The sequence below is a fragment of the Cynocephalus volans genome, chromosome 8 (genome assembly GCF_027409185.1).
Source record: "Cynocephalus volans isolate mCynVol1 chromosome 8, mCynVol1.pri, whole genome shotgun sequence".
Taxonomy (NCBI): Eukaryota; Metazoa; Chordata; class Mammalia; order Dermoptera; family Cynocephalidae; genus Cynocephalus; species Cynocephalus volans.
This window is the reverse complement of record NC_084467.1, coordinates 102,313,043-102,330,807: the sequence shown is the minus strand read 5'-3', so window position 1 is coordinate 102,330,807 and position 17,765 is coordinate 102,313,043. Positions and strand designations below refer to the sequence as shown.

Sequence of the window (17,765 nt, the reverse complement as noted above, 5' to 3'; positions counted from 1 at the left end):
TACACACACACTACCACCGCCACGATCACCCCACACACATAACACATGCACACGCCGACTGAAAGTCCTAAATTACCGTATTTGCTAGAACAAATAAATATAGGACAAACTAAGTTCTTGATCAAATTCAAGTAAAAGTTCAGCAGAGAGAGGCCTACTGAGCAGTAAGTCTGTTGGTGAGCATTGCTTGTGGGCCTTTATCCTATGTGGATTCAAGTATTCTGTGAAAAACAAAAGGAAACCAGAGGTGTTGGAGCAGGGAAAGATCATGGTGAAAAGAGATTACGGTCACTTCATATATACATTGAACCATGTCTATGGATATGGCCCCTGTCTTCAAGCCGATAATCCACAAGAGAGGTCTATAGTCTAAGTAATATAATCTAAACTTGAAGAAAGTTTACTCTATGAACTTCATAAAAGTGAGGTTGCATTAGAGTCAGGAGAGATCTTCAGCAAGAATATAAAGAAGAAGAAGAACAATCATTTATTCAGTACTTATGCTCCAGGCTCTGTGCTAAGAGCCTTACATAGGTTTTCTCATTTCATCCTCTCAATGCCCCTGTAAGGAGGAAGTAGTATTCTCATTCTATGGAGACTGAAACTGAGGAGGCGAGAAATTAAGTGATTTGCTCATGGACACATAGCAAATCATGAAGCTTGCTATGATCTCAGGGTAGCCTGACTTCAAAGTCAATGCTCTGTTCTATTCTATACCAGAGAAAGAAGTAATATATGTAAAATGCTTAGCTGGTGTTTGGCACACAGTAAGCATTCAGTAAATGTTCGCTAGTCGTGAGTGCTGTTGTCAATAAGAAGGCCGTCATCTAAGTCCAGGAGAGTGGGAGGTTGGGGTAGGATATTAGTAGAGAAGAGGTCCAGGGAAGCCTAAAGTGAATCCATCACTGATATTTGGTTCTGAAGGGTCAGGAGTGGCTAAGGTGGCTCCTGGGTGAGAACTTGTCTGAAAGGAAACAAAAGTCAGGCAAACAAGCTTAGCCAAGCAACAAAGCCTGAGTTCTTAGAAGGGTGGTTCAACTCTCAGTTCAGGGCATTATCTGTTTTCAGAAGTGCTTCCCAGTCCAACTATATGGCTTCATGTCTGTGGCCCATGAAGAAGGTGAGGTCAGGCTATAATTAAAAAGTCAGAAACCTGCTTTACTGAAAACTCGGTAAGACTGAGTCATAAGTGACGCTGTTCATATAGCCTTGTGGGATTTCATAACATTTAAAAAGAGAAAGACAGAGGGGAGAGCAGTTGCACTGAGAGAACTCTGAGGCCACTTGGGACTTACAGAACTTACACCCATCAATTGGGGTGGGGGTTGGTGTTTTCCAGTGGGAGATAGTGGGGTCCATAACGCATGGCTGCACCCAGTGGAAGCCTCAGTGGTGTCCAGCAGGGGGCGCTAGAGCAGAAGAGGGGGAAAGTAATATATGTCATGGGGTAGCTGAAAGGACCTGTTTGCACAACACTGTAGGGAATCTCAGAGGGACCTAGATGTGCTTTGTAGAGGTTTGAAACCAGGAGAGGCAAGCGCCAAGGAAGCACTGATAAAGTCACAAACATGAAGAAACCAACTGGCAGCAGTCAGTGTGACAAGGGGACTGGGGCATTGATGAAGTGAAGGAAAGAAGGGGGAAGACTCCCAAATAACTTAAAATTGCAAGTCTTGGCTTCACGACGGCAAAGATTGTGAAGACACTGTAAACATTAGGAAGTCTGGGAAGAAGAATCAATCGAGAAACATAAGACAGGGTTATGAGGCCTATTTTCTACAAGTTGGGACAACATTCAACTGGAGGTGTCTTTCATTCATTCATTTATTCATTCATTCATTTACTCAACAGGTATTTTTTGAGTGTCTTTTGTATGCCAGGCACTATGGTAATCAAAACAGATTCCTGCCCTTCTAGAATTTAGAGTTTAATGCGGGGGAGAGAAGATGGAAAGACAGGAAGTAAATAAATAAACAAACCAATAAATATATAAGTTGGAAAACTCTAAAGAGGGTGAGATGTCAAGGCTGCTGAGGTAGATTTAGTAGTTCCCAGCCACTGTCAATATTGGTATCCCCCAAGGAGCTCTTAAAACCGTTGATCTGTGGGCCCCACCCCTGAAATTTGAGCTTTTCAGGGTTGTGACAGGGCCCAGGAATCTGCATTTTCAAAAAGATTCCCAAGGAATTTTACAGGACACACAGGTTTGGGAGCAGAACTACTGATCCTGATCCTAAATCAAGCCACGTGAAGGCCCAAACTCTCTGAGAGAGCGGTTGGAGCAAGAGAGCGTGAGAGAGCCAGGGATGGTGTCCCTCTGCTGTACCTTACAGCCTGGAAGATGTCAGTTCTAATTATCCCACATCACCTCCCACTGGCCTGTTCCTTCTTCTGTCTGAGTGAACAGTGAGACAAAAACACCTTCTTTTTTGAATCACACTGGGGCCAAAGGGAGCCGTGACTATCTCAATAAAATTGATGGAGAAGATAGACTTTGAGAAGGCCTAGATTCACATTGAGTTGGTTTCACTGGCGGCAAGTGAAATGGCTTGCTAACTTGTAGAAAAATATCAAAACTTGTATACATGCAAATGCCAGAAAAATGGCATTGTACTCTATAGTTTTCTTGTCTTTGTCAAGATCTATTCCAACTAGTTTAAAAAAATAAATAAAAGCATGGCAGAACTCATTTGTATGAACCTACTTGGCTTTTAATAGTGTAATTCATTCTTATAAATTGTTATGCCCATGAACCAGATCTGCTGCTAAAACAGTGCCTTGGATATAGTGGGCCCCACTAAATATTTGTTAAACAAATAAATAAATAAATACTTCAATCAATCAAAATCACAGACACACCCACACAGCTTGCCTTGACAGTGGCTCTAATGAGCTGCTTCTTGCCTTCAGGAAGCCTTAGTTATAGCAGACTGTCACAGGGGACGAACTGATAAGAACATGTTACAGGAGGAACAAGGAAACATTTCACTAAATTATGTGCCATGCCAGTGTAATATTTACGGGGACATATATATATTTTTTTTACATTATCAAAGAGAGGGTAATTTTCAAATGAAAAGAAAGTTGGAATACAGCAAACTGGGGATTTAGAATGCTCCATGGACTGGGTTTGAATTCTGCCTCTACCCCTTCCAGGAATATGATCTGGACAAATTGCTTACCCAAATTGTACCTGAGATTCATCATTTGTACAATAAGTACAATAGTAGTTTTTACCTCATACAATCAAAGTGAGAATTAAATAAAGTACTAACCACTTTGCAACAGTGCCTGGCACATAGTAAGCACTCCATTTGTCTGCTACTATTACCGTTTTTGTTCATCTGATCACTTCCCATTTCATAGAAGCACAGTTTTCTGGTCTTTAGAATATATAGTAAGTTAACCCAAAAAACTACAATCCAATGTCATGTTCAAGCCCATCCTACCACGGGCCCAGCTTTGCTGAGAACTGTGTGTAAACCCAGACACTGGTTGTACGTTTGCTGTTTCCTCCTCCTCAATTCCTGCCTCACCACCCCATCATCCACACCACCCCTACCCCAGAGAAGAGGGAAAACTCCACACCTCCCTGTCTTAAAACAAAATCAACATGACAATGAAATCTCCATGACTGACTGTAGCTCTTAACAGGGCCTCATTTCTTTAGCTCTGAGTAGGATGCTGGGTTTTTCTTTTCCCTTAAGTACTATAAGAAATGTCTTTGGAATATAGTGACCTGGAATTAATAGCAATTGATGGCAAAAATCATACAGATACCAGTGTTTCCTCAAGATGGACCCCCTTGTGTAAGAGCTTATGTAATACCCAGCTCCTCCCCCTCCCCAATTAGTCACAGCCACCCTGGGTCACTGCATCTATGCCGTGGTTACCACCACAGGACGTCAGCTCTTAGGCAATTCCTCTTTAGTTTCAAGGGAACCACTGTTCATCCCTGTGCCTTCTTGGAACACGGCTCTGAACTAGAAAAGAATGGCATTTGGTTTTCTATAGAGTGTTGCACATTCCAGGCCTCTCGAATCATTTCACAAAGAGAGGTTCTGAGTTCAGCGGCTGTGCAGGCGAACACAGCAACCATTCTGCCTTGACAACAGACTGACCATGTGGCCTCTTTAATCAAGAGAGAAAATATCTTCCAGGCTATGGGCTGATTGCCTGAGGTTTTTATCTCTTACAGGGTGGGCAACTCATCCTGGCTTGCTGGAGACTGTCCAGGTTTTAGCACTGAAATCCCACATCCCGGAAAACCTCTCCACCCTGAGGAAAGTAGGATGGCTGTCCACCTTATGACTGGGAACAAACGGGGCAGTTTCCAGAGCCTGACAAACTATCAAGCAAGCCTGGTACTGAGAGATCCAACCCTGGGGCCAGTGTTTCAACCTAAATAGCAATTAGGGTTTATGAGTTGTACAAGGACAGATTAATGGATTGGCTTCTGATTCTGCGTACCTGTATGCTTTAAGGGTTTCTATCGATTGCCTGTTCTATCAAAATTGTTCATGTAAATCCACACAACTCGGAACAGTAAACATACTCTCTTGGATTCGTTTCCTTCTCCAGCCCTGCCAAATACTGTAGAGTGATGGCGATTGTAGAATTAAATTTCCCACTATTCATTCCAGCTGCTCCCTGCCCTTGCATGACCCTCATTTGCCAGATAAGTCTTTTTTCTCTTTTTTCTCTCTGTCTCTCCTTCTTTGATCACAAAAGGAGATTGGTCCCACCCAGGCCTTCGATGATGAGTTCCTATCACTTCAACATTCTATTAAAATTGTACATATGCTCTCATGTCTTTGCCAGAAAACACACACACTTCTCTTAGATGGACAACCCATTGCTACTCGTGACTGACATTCAGATGAACTTCGTCTTATTTCTAACAGGTTGCAAAGAAATTGTCCTTGAAGATGAATGAGGTTGACTTCTATGAGCCATTTATGGATGAGCCCATTGCCATCCCTGACAAACCTTACACAGAAGAGGAGCTCGTAGAGTTCGTGAAGGAACACCAAAGGTGCCCAGGATGGCATGCAGGGAGTGGGGGTCTGGGGTCTGGGGAATGGAGATGAGCCTTTCATTGGTGACATTTCAGATCCACCAAGAGCAACAACCAAGAGTGAGTATCCCAGCAGAGCAGAGCTCATGAGTATGGCTCTGTTGGTCATTGATAAATGGCAGGGATTGTTACTACTTCTGAATATGGGTCTACACATGCAAGCAGGGTTAGACTACCTCCTTCCTGTTAGCAAATTCCCTCGAAGTCAGAGCAAGATGTAACTAAAATTCAACATTAATAATGATAGCAATTTAATGAAAGGCTTCCTATATGCCAAGTACCATGCTAGTTGCTTTATAGAAGCTATTTTATCTAATCTCCAACCTTATGGGGTAATTATTATTATCCAAATTTGACAGATCAAGGACTTGGACTCAGAGTAGCTAAGCAACTTAGCCAAGGATGAACAATCTATACATAGAACTTCTGGGAGAGAAATAAGAGTATTTGATGTAACTTAGAGTAGCTCTAGAATGGATCAGCAAACTTTTTCTGTAAAGGACCAAATAGTAAATATTTCAGGCTCTTTGGGCCAGATGGCCTCTGATGCAACAACTCAACTCTGCTGTTGTAGTGTGAAAGCAGCCAGAGACCATGTGTAAACAAATGGGTGTGGCTATGTCCCAATAAAAGTAGATTTACAGAAACAGGAGGCACTAGCTGGATTTGGCCCACCAGCTGTAGTCTGCTGACCCCTGCTCTTGAGGGAGGGGTCAAGAAACGTGGAACATGGTAGTGGACTTGCTGCCTCTCCCATGCACCTGACCCCATATGTGCACAAGTGTGTTCATTGAACCTGGAGCACCATGACCCCCACACCTGGACAGTTCTAGTCCCTGCAGGGAAGTGGCACTCAGAGGAACAAATATTACCATGTCTAAGCACCATTTGCCAACATTCAGAAAGAAATGAAACTATGAGCAAAATATAGATCCCACTTCCTCCCCCAGCATCCCTAAAGGGCTTTTGATGGATGACCCTGATGATAAAACCACACAGTTCTGGGCTAGGAAACCCAGCACTCCCTGTTTTCTCTCTCAGATTTCCTCATTCTGGGCCTGCTCTGGGCTCTCAGGAGAGCTCACTGTCTGTGAAGGGAGAAATGCTGTTTGCCCTGGGAATGAGCTGACCCTGTGTCCTCTGACCCATTGTTTGTTAATAGACTTTGTAATCCTTGGATCAAATGGATCTGTGAAAAGGCAGAGTGGCTTAGGCCCAGCTCTCTGTCTGACACGGCAGAGTAGAGCAGCTCTGTTTCCTTAGGGAGGAGAAGTGCGTTTCTAGGGCTCTTCATGCTCTTGCAAATAAGCCAACACCTCATTTTACAATTCATGGTGCTGAGGCCTCAGTTATCTGCCATGGTGATCCCTACTCAAGGAAGCTCCTCCTTTTTTTTTTTTTTGCAGACCCACTCTACGTCGCCTGCGCCCAGAGGAGATGTATGAAACATGGGTAAGAAAGTGGCAAAATCTTTCCTCTTGTAGAGACAAGTGTATTCCTCCAAAAGGGATGCCCCTTTGGTTAAGTCCCCAAACTCAAACTAAGTCTTATTTGGGTGAGGTGATGTCTAGAGGGTGGAAGATTTGAAATACGGACAATGTCATGCACAGTCCAGTTCTCCGTGGATCCAATTTAAGCCTCCGGTTCTATTCACCAGGCAAAATTACTCTCTCTCTGAGTTCATTTCCCACAGTGCCTGCTGGCTTCTGTTCACTGGCCACCAGAGACCCAGGCTAACATAATGGACAGAGCTCAGGCTATAAAGTCATAGACATGGGTTCAAGTCCAGAATCTGCCACCTGGTAGCTTTGTGTCCTACCTCAAGTCATGGGGCCTTTCAAAACTTTAATTTCCCATCTAAAATCAGGACGTTTCATGAGGGTGATACGTGAGTGATATGAAGAGTTCCAGAATGTGGTAGGTGCTCAGTGAATAAATGGTAGCTGGTTTTTCAAATATCAACTTAAGGCACTGGAAAGCAGCTGAGTAGGCTTGTACTCCAGGTCTATGTCATGGACAACGTCAGGCGGCTCCAATAGTATTAGAAAGAGGGCCTTGGGGACACACGCCCCACCCTTGCCTCAGCTTTATACAAAATTCCATAAACAATAACAACCAAAGTCTGTGGAGTATTTTTCAAAGCATTTCGTGTATCCTTTTACTTGGACCTTTTAACAGCTCTAGAAAGTGATATTGAACAAGTATTATTTTAGCTCTATTTTGCATGTGGAGAAACTGATGATCGTGCAGATTACATTGATTACTCAGGGACATAACTTATAAGCATTTAGGCCATCTGGAATCAAATCTCATGTTCTCTCCTGGATGCCTCCCAGAGTGGCCACGTCCCCACAAGGAACAACCTGGGGTGAGGGGTGGGGTGGGGAGAGAAAAGGATTAACATGGAAGCATTTATTTAGGTAATTCTTTAATTCAGTCTGAAGTGGGGGATGAACAGAACCAGAGAGTAACTTGACACTTACTGTTTTACTGGCACGTAACTTACCTGGATGTCTGAAGGGAAAGCAAACATTTCACAAGACCCTGAAGGGCAAATAACCCAGTCTTGAGGAGTGGTCTGTTTAAGAGCAACCCAGCACAACAGAAACATATTTTCCTAACATTTAAACCTTTCAAAAATTAACCTTTAAAAGGCCTTGTTACTTGATTTAAAAATAATAATTACAAAAAGGTGTAACAGTGCTTTAAACATAATTACTTTTAAAATTATTTTTAATCTAAAATAATTTCAGACTTACAAAAATAGTAGTGTAAAGAATTGTTATCTCTTCATCCAGATTCCCCAAATGTTAACATTTTACCACCTTTGCTTTATCATGCTCTTGCTCTCTCTCTCTCTCTCTCTCTCTATATATATATATATTTTTTTTTTTCTGAATGATTTGAGAGTTAGTAGCAGACACAATTCCCCTTTAACCCCTAAATACTTCCTGTGTTTTCTAGAAACAAGGACTTTCTCTCATATAACCACAGTACAATGATCACTGAATATAGTTCTACTATCTAATCTATAGACCTTATTAAAATTGACCAGTTGTCCCACTAATGTCCTTTATTGCAAGAGAAAAACTTTTTCCCTGGCCCAGAATCCGATCCAGGATCTCATTCTTGCATTTGGCTGTTATGTTTCTTTTGTCGCCTTTAATCTGGAGCAGGTTCTTGGTGTTTCTTTGTCTTTCGTGACACAAAACACCAGTTTAAATTGAGAGTTATTATTATTTCTATTCTGTTCTGCTATGGCTTTATCTATAGTTTCTCTTTCAAGAGACAAGTCTCAATTACCTAGGCTCAGGAAAGGGAGAGAATACAAGGTCATGGAACCCTTCTCCCAGGGCTTTCCTTACTGACACAGCAGTATCACACCCAAGACCATGACGTTTCTGTAGCTACAGAGCCTGGGTCTCCCCCTGACCAAAAACGCCCCCAAGACCTGGAACTGCTCAGAAATGTTCCCACTCGTCACGTCAGAAGCAGATGTTCAGAAAGGAAGTGCACTGTCTGGCTTCATTGAAATTCATTCTCTGCTTCTTTTCTCTTAATGAATAAGATAAGTTACAGCCTTTTTGTTGTAATATAAAATAGCAGTGATGGCTCATATTTTCTATGTGACTACTTTTTCAGTTGTTTTTTTAATTGGGAAAGGGTGGCATATTGAATTCAACCAGAGCACTAGAATGGTTTACTCCTTCCCAACATCCTCTTCTGGAACAGCCACTTGACTTCCCCAGAATCCCTATCCAGACCTAGCCAGCCCCTCATCCAAGTCTCCGGCCAGAGAGCAAAGATGTGACAAGCCCCTCCAGGGTCATCTTTGCATCCTTAAAAAGGACAAGTGGAAATCAATTGGTTAGAAGGACCTCTGAGGATCCCCCTCCCCCCTCCCACCACCGCTTCCTCATCCCCCTGTCCCCACCTAGGAGGGCACTGCTCCAAAGAGCAGCATCTCCATGGGCCACTTGACCACAATAACTTAAACCACCAATGTTGTGGAAAGTAACCAGTTAATGAACTTCAATGACCTTATGTTCAACATCCACAACCTCAGACATTGTAAAATATTCCAATAGGACAGGAAAACTAGCTAGGACTAAAGCAACCACTTATCTTCTTCTGTCCCGAATTGTGCAGGTTTTCTAAGCAGCAGACCATAGAACGCACCACATATTATTACTAGAGAAACTGATACCTAGTAATATTTACTGTGTGTAAATTGGGGAGCTATCTACCTATTTGTTTATTTTGAATATTCAAAGAATGTCGATGTAAGGCAGGGCAATCCAGACCCAGTACTGATCTGTCACTCTTCTTGGATACTCCAACCTCCATCCTGGCCCGGTCAGTTGCTCACAGGGCATGAGAATCGGCAGTTCCTTCCAAGAATCCTCCCTTTATTGCAACAGCAACGTACTTCCAAGACAAGACCAGAGACCCTCATACAAGCCTCTAGGTCACTTTATCACACCTTAATTAGGGAGTCTGATAGCTTTAACTGCATTTTTTTCTTTGCATTTCTTCATTCAACATGAGAACAAACATTCAACGAGACTGGAAGGAAATAGATCAAAATATTAACAGTGGTAATATATCTGATTGGTGGGTAATTGATTAGGTTAGTTTTTTCTTGGTATCTCTAATATTTTCTAAGTATCTTTAATGAGTAAGATTTTCATTACATACTCTTTTTTTGAGTCAATAGGCATTAATACAAATCTCTGTGCTGACCACCAAAGTTATGAAAATTAATGTTGCTGTCCTGTCCTTAGGAGCTCAGGATATACTTAGGATATCATTTCAAAATATATAATACCAGCCCAGTATGGTCACTGCTATGACAGCTCTGACAGCAGAGCGTGCTAAGTGCTGGAGAACTCTGAGGAAAGTATTCATCAAAGTCATTCCTAAATCTATAGCTCTTTTGGGGATCTTGTGCTTGGTCACTTTCTACACAGGGCCCTTTTCAGCCTCTTTTAACTTAAGTAAGAGCTTCTGGTGCAAGTTTGTGACATCTTCTGCAAACCCTGACGAGGGGCAATCAATTCATGGAGGCTGTTCTGCCGTTGGTGGTAAGAAAGAAAGCATATGGGTGCTATGGTCTGAATGTTTGTGTCCCCCCAAATTCATATGTTGAAATCCCAACCCCCAATGCGGTGGTATTAGGAGGTGGGGCCTTTGGGAGGTGATTAGGTTATGAGGGTAAAGCCCTCATGATTGGGATTAGTGCCCTTATAAGAGAGACCCCAGAGAGCTGGTTAGCCATTTCCACCACGTGAGGACACAGCAAAAGGACACCATCAGTGAGCAAGAAAGTAGGCCTTCACCAGATACTGAATGTGCCAGTGCCTTGATCTGGGATTTCCCAGCCTCCAGGACAGAGAGAAATAAGTTTCTGTTGTTTATAAGCCACCTAGTACATGATATTTTGTTAAAGCAGCCAGAATGGACTAAGACAATGGGCTGTGAGGCCAGATAGAAGTAGCTTGAATCCCACTTATGTTACGACTAGCTCTGTGGCCTTAGGTAAGTCACTTCTATTCTTTAAGCATTAAATTGTGATTTAGAGATAATATACTTATAAAGCACTTACACAAAAAGTGGCAAATGGCAGATACTGTCACCATTTTAATCATCATTGTCATTTTAGGACATAATCCCTTCCTTCAGAAAGCTTGCCAACGAGTTGAGGAGAAAAGATTCATGCAATTAAAAAGAGAATTTCCAAGGCAATGTGATCTGAAGACTAAGCGGGTGATCTGGGTAACAAAGGGTGTGAGGTTTAGAGAAAGCCCCTGATCATGCTCAGTCCTGTAGTCAGCTCTTCTCTTCCTCACTTGTGCGTGCTGGAGTCTCACTGAGTAACCCTTGTACCAGCTTGCCCGTGGATTCTTGCCCTGTGAGTTTATTACTGAAAATAGCTGGCACCTAGCATGTGCTGCATCTTCACAGGTGTTCAATACAGGCTCGTGAGCTGCATCTTTGAGACACACAAAGAGAGACTCTTTCCTTTGGTTACAGCTCTCCACCCAGGGACCATCTCAGGTCTGGGAAGTGACAGTCGTATTGCGAGCAGTCTCTTGGAAAATGAGTATGGATTCTTAATTCTAAAACCAATTTCCAAATGCGATCTAGAAGGGTGCACAGAAATGTAGCCTGCTTCACAGAATTAACAGTGATCACTTTCAACTGATGGCAGGAGACAGAGACACAGGGCAGCCTAATGAGAACTGATCGGGGTATTCTGTCTGGCAATAAGAGCGAATGTAAAACAGTGAAACCTCAGACTTCCCTTCTGGTTGCTGTCAGATTTATGTAATAAACTGGCACACACATGCACACACACATATAGATTTGTAAAATTCAATTCCCCAGAGAATCAAACCAAGGCAGTGCCCACAGTCTTGTTTTTAATAATAATATTTTCCATTTAATCTCTCTCAGACTTTTTGGAGGATTTGTCCATCCCAAACTCAAAGGAAAAAAAATTAGCATTTAGATAGGATTGCACCAGCATTAAAATCAATTGAAATGGAAACGGAGATCATGGGAGGTTTTAGACGCCTGGAGTTTTTTTCCATAGGATGATTCTGTTCTGACATTCCAGGAGCCCGATGAACACCTCTCGCCTTGTCAGCCATAATCAGTATTCACTCAGCTTTGTCCCCAGGTGCCTCGTTCTCACATACATTCCTCTCCAAGTCTCCCGAGGATCACATTTTTTATAACAGAGGCTCCCCCTGAGCTCTCGCTCCTCCTGCAGGAGTAATCAATGCAAAGGAAGCAGAATGCATATGGCCTTTCTGTCTAAGACGCAGACGGACAAAATGCCCCGTTTGATATACTATAGATTTGAGATACTCATTCAGGCTTCTTATCCTTGCCCCAGCCCCCACAGCCACACCCACTTTTTCCAGTCACACACTCTCTCTCTCTCTCTTTTTTAATTGAAACATAGTTGATTGTACATATCTGTGGGCTACAGCATCGAATATCAGTACCTGTGTTCAATACATGATGCTCAAATCAGGATAATTAGTATGTTCAACAACTACACAACATAATCATTGTTTGTGGTCCTTTACCAATTTCTCACTGCTCCCCTCCCCACCTTCCCACCTCTGGTGGCCTCAGTTCTGTTCTCTCCTTTTGAAAGTTCAATGAATTATTGTGATTGTTGTATCTTTCTCAGTCACACACTCTCAATCTTCCCTAGGCCCAAGTTCCAGACTCTTTCTGGAGCCTCCTGCACTCAAGTACATGCTTTGGAGGCCTATACTGATTTGACAAGCTTTAGGTTGGGAGGAGAAAGGACCTCAAGGAAATACCCTGGAGGTCACAGCAGCAAGCCATCCCCAGCTTACTTGCACAGGTTCTATTCCTTCAATAAGAGGTGTTGGTGGTTCCTAACAGAGAAACACTCCACTTGCACACAGTTTTTCTTTTTAGTTATTTTACTCTTTTTCTTTTTAATTGAAACATAATTGAATATACATATCTGTGGAACACAGCATTGTGCACATAATTCATGTGTGAGCAACTCCAACCTTCATCCTAACCAGCCTCAAAGATTCCAGTCTGCTACCCACCTGGGTCTAGTTTCAGTCTGTCAGCAGAATCTGTCGCATCACTGATTGTAACTGCTGGTGGTGAACTTGAAACAGAGACTGCCAGTTGCATGCGCTGAGCTGTCTCCAGAGTGCATGTTGTTGCCCTAAGCTCATGATAAGCCAGACTCATATTCTTCCTTATTATGTCTTTTGCTGCTGCTCTCCTGGACCCAGCAGACCACAGGAGTGAGACGCGTTTACTGCTGTCTTGTGTGTCATTGGATTTTCCCATCTTGCAAACCCATTATTCGAATCCCTGAGCAAAACCCCATGCATTCCTTCAAGTTGCTCATCAGCACCCCCTTCCATAGCATATGCCCTGCTCAGGTCCTCCGTGCCTCTGTGTCCATCCCCTTCCCATACCTCTCCCTGCCTCTGCTATTTCCATTCCAGCCTTTGAGTCCCTGTCCCTGGCTCACTCCTTTGTATCTCTCCACCTGGGAGTGTAACGTTTGATTCTTTTCTCCTACAGGAAGATGATTTGAATGGCATCCACATTGTGGCCTTTGCAGAGAAGAGTGACCCAGGTAGGAAACCCCAGTATGCTCTTTTGGACCTTTAGCAAAAACCGACTTCTTACCTTTGGCAGCCCTCTCCTTTTTCTTCCCTCACAGCCCATCTACAATGAAACTGCAAGATATTGGGCACCCCCTGGTGGTCGCCGGTTAGGTATGAGTCCATTTTCAATCCTGCACACAGCTAAGGGAAGAAGACAGATAGAACCTCAAACATTCTGCTTAGCTGCCCAAACTAGGGCGGAGCTCTGGGCACTGGGGAGGGTATGAAAACATCCTAGCTTTACAGGATATGCATGTGTGTGTGTGAACTTGTGTTCACACTAAAAGTTTATTTAGCAATGTTGTGATCTAGCCTATACATATCACAATCCAGCCTTAAAATAATAACAAATATATCCTTTGAGCTGCAAAATATTGCCTGTGCTTAGGAAACTGAATATAAAATATTCCCCTAAATAATGAGAACTGAGCAAAACAAGCAGCTTCTTTTAAAATTGCAAGATGAACATATAAATGGATGAGTAACTGTGTTTTATTTTTGGAACTTAGAAAACTTTTCCCTGGTTTCACTCTTTTCAGCACTGGTGGAGAGTGAAGTGCAGAAGAATTTGTTTTGCAGATGTTAAAATGCTGCTTCCCTGTCAGTGCTCTGTGAAACACAAGGTCCCCAAAGGAAAGGTGGATATGGAGATTCTGAGATGATCCAGAATGCAACCGGAGAAGGCAAGGAGCTTCATTTAGGATGACTTAGCGGCTAGGCATTAGGCCACAAGGTGCCTGGGCAGGGCATCCAAAACCTGGCAGTGCACCAAACTGCGAGTGCCAAAGCCACCTTGGGCTGGCTGAGACAGCACCCTCAGGAACCTGTGATTTTGGGGGCCCTGAGGCAAGTTCTAATGCACCTCAGGCTTGGGAACCACTGTAGAAGGTAATGTAGAATTATATGGCATTTGTCGGGGACCTCAGCCTCTCGTACACTTCTAGGAAATGATACAGGGATGACCTCCACGGGACAGACCAGGCAACAGAGGCTTAGAGAAGCTAAACAAACTGCACAAGAAAACAGTTAGTGGCAGACCATGAAGGAGGGACAGAGAGTCTTGTTCATTGATCTATACCTGGTTCTCGCACAGTATCTTGACACGTGATGGGTGCTCAATAAATATGTCAGGCAAATGATTGGATAGTCAGATGACTGACCAAGCCTGAGCCCCAAACTCTTCACTGTCAGGCCAGTTCTTTTTGGGGGGGTGGGGGGGCGATACATTTTCAGCCTCCAAAGTTTCTTACAGACTGAAACCCAAATTTTTTTATCATACAATTTTTAAAATCAACATATAGTTCACATACCATAATAACCACCCTTTTAAAGTGTGCAATTCAAGGGGTTTTGGTATATTCACACAGTTGTGCAAACTAATTCCAAAACATTTTCATCACCTCAAAAGGTGATGAGATCACTTATTATATACATGTATTGAAATATAACTCTGTACCCCACAAATATGTATAATCAATGTTTCAATTTTTTAAAAAAGAATATTTTTACAGAAAAAAATAAAGTTATGAAAATACCTATTAGCAGTTACTCCCATTTTCACCTCCCCCACACCTAGCAACCACGAATTACTTACTGTCTCTATAGATTTGCCTATTCTTGACATTAATATAAATGGAATCATATAATATGTGGCTTTTTGTTTTGGTCAACTTCTCTCACTTAACAGGATGTTTTCAAAACGTATCCATTACATAGTATGTATCACTACATTCCTTCCTTTTTAGGGCCAAATAATATTCCATTGTATCAAAGTCAAGTTTATGCTCCAAATTATCTGAGAGCTTCCCCAACCTTTTTCATTAATTTTTTTTAATGTCCATTGATATGCCAGATTTACATCATAAATTTGCTGGTTGGTGAAACTCTTTAAAATCTAGTCCTTGTCCAAAAAAAAAAAAAAAAAATGCCAGTGCAATTTCAGCTTCTTTCCACAGATTCTGGCCATCCTTCTGCCCCTGGAGGAGCAAATAGCAAAGGAAGCCAGTTGCCTAAGGTTCACAAGCTATAATGGGCCGAGCCCTTGGCGCACTTGGTAGAGTGCGGCGCTGGGAGTGCTGCGACGCTCCCGCCGCGGGTTCGGATCCTATATAGGACTGGCCGGTACACTCACTGGCTGAGTGCCGGTCACGAAAAGGACAAAAAAAAAAAAAAAAAAACAAGCTATAATCAAACAGAATCGGATCACTGGCGTTGTGCAAACGGGATGAAGTTGCCACGGGCAGCAGCATGCTGGCCGGACTCCAGGTGGCTTCCTTCCCCGCCCCACCTGCCCCCTACCAGGACTGTGGGGAGGCCTGTCTGGCTCCCTGGAACAATGGAACAAAGAGGCCTCCCTGAAGTTGCAGGAACCTGTTTGACCGAGATTGCTGCTGTAATGAATCAAGCTCCTGAAACTACTTCCACCTCCTCCCTGTACAAATATCCCTGGGCCTGAAGCTGTGCCTTTTCCCAAAAGAGCCCAAGCTGGGGCTTGTTACTGGGCAGCTGTAAGCAATGCGCCAAGGCCAGGGTGGGGGAGGGGGAGGAGCTCTGGAAGCATCTTCCTTCAGCAAGGGAGGGCCTTGCCTCTCAGGACTGGGAAAGGGAAAGGCTTTTGTGTGAAAGTCCCTGACTCTGACTGTGTGGTTAGTCAGTGATTTACCTACGGGCGCTGATGTGTAACCTGGGGCCAGGGGCTGGCTGCAGGACTAGGAATTGCATTCCTGCACAGAGGACAATTCCTTGGATACCTTTGCTCTTACTAACAAGTTATACATGGCCTATTGCCTCAACCAAACTCTTAACCACCCACCAAAGGAAGAAGGTCGCACATCCACAAAACAATGTGGTTCTTCTTAAAGAGCTAACAGCATTGAGGAACCGTGCTGGGAGCCTGATGCAGATGACATTATTTAATCCCTTCAGCCACTCTGTGATATGTGCATGGTTATTCTTATTATTCCAGTGTCAGGTAAGAAAAGTGAGTCTTAGAGGTTAAATAACTTGTCCAAATTGCTCACTGTGTCTAAGCCAAGATTCTAATTCTAGCAGGCTCCCTTGGCCTCTAAATTCATCATAATTATGATGAAGGTGATGATGATTATCCCTTACTATGTGTTTGTATGTCATACCTGCCCCATCAGGGAGGTTCTATTTTTATTCCTGCTTTCTGAGGAAGCTGAGGCTGAGAGGAGTTAACTCGCTGGGAAGCAATGGAGTTGGAATTAAGCTGAGGACACTCAGGTCTTTAGGCCATTCAGAGTGATCATTCAGGCCACCCTCCTGCCTCTCTGCTGTCCTTCACCACCCCCTCCAGCTCCGGCATTTGAAAGACAAGAAAACAGAGACCCAAAGAAGTTCAGTGTTGTGCTCAAGATCACAGGGTTGTAGGCACAGCTGAGATGTCCTGAGGGCTTCTTCTGGGTACACCCACACTATCGCGCCACCTCCCCAACCACGCCCCAGCCAGCGGCCGCTTCTGAGCTCCTGCACTGCTGCACAACGTGATGAGGAAGGGGACGTGGCCAGGGAAGGCAGGGGAGGCTGCAGGGGAATGAGAAGACAGCAGAGCTGCCTGGACACTGGAGAACCCAATTAATGAAGAAAAGCCTGACTTCCTCCCACTGTCCACTGATGCGCCCACATTTGGAATCTAAGATTATACAGCAGCAGCAAGAACAACATCCATCCCAATCGCCTGGATCCCCCAAGGACTCTTGACATTCACAGCCAAGAGCTTGTGCTTATCCACTGTAGAGAGCTGAGGGCAGCCGGCCTCCCTGGGGGGAGGCAGTGTCTGCTCCCCTGGCCCTGGAGGCAAACGCCAGGTCTCTCCTGCTGTGAGTTCTCCTCCCTGTACCTACTTGCAGGCCTGGCTGGGAAGGACAGTCCCTGGCTCTCTGCTCTTGCCCCGTGCCTGGTGGTGCTGCCCATCTTCCTCTGGATCCTGTGCTCCATGCAGGCCAGAGCTGCTCATTTGACAGTTTTGAAAATGGACGATTCTCTTCCCTGCTGCCCCCAGCTGTGTCTGCATCAGGCTGACATCTTTATAACACTTGATGAAAGATTTGCAAAGCGGCATTTCTACATGAGCGCGTGCTGGATGGATATCCTCCAAGGGCACCGGGAATATTAGCACTAACAAGCTGGAAATGCAAGGACAGGCTGCTGTCTGTGCGTGTGGAACAGAATTAGTGATGGGTCTTGGGATGAATGTCTCCAAGCTCTGTTCCACCCGAGCTTCAACTGTCTCCGGTTTTTGTAAAATGATTTTGAGACCAATTGTATCAAATAAGAACACTAACTGCTTTGAGCTTTCAAATTTAAATTTGGCTTATCAAATTTAACATCGGGCTCTAACTACATCCTGAATGTTGTTCTGAGTGCTTAGCACTTGTCAATGCAGGTAACTTCACAAGAACCCTCTGGTGAGAACTGTTACTCCCATCTTCCCCACGTACAGATGAGGAAACAGGCACACAGAGGTTAAACGTCTGCAGCCCACGTGG

The 17,765-nt window shown here is 43.8% G+C and overlaps 1 protein-coding gene across 1 annotated transcript in view; it reads left to right on the top strand.

Annotated features, from left to right (window-relative positions):
* Positions 1–17,765, top strand: part of CASQ2 (calsequestrin 2) — a 60,840-nt gene that overhangs the window by 32,570 nt on the left and 10,505 nt on the right. Inside the window, exons 6-8 of the mRNA XM_063104097.1 lie at positions 4,905–5,035; positions 6,484–6,529; positions 13,172–13,226. Of these exons, the coding sequence (XP_062960167.1) occupies positions 4,905–5,035; positions 6,484–6,529; positions 13,172–13,226 (232 nt within the window). The remainder of the gene's footprint in view (positions 1–4,904; positions 5,036–6,483; positions 6,530–13,171; positions 13,227–17,765) is intronic.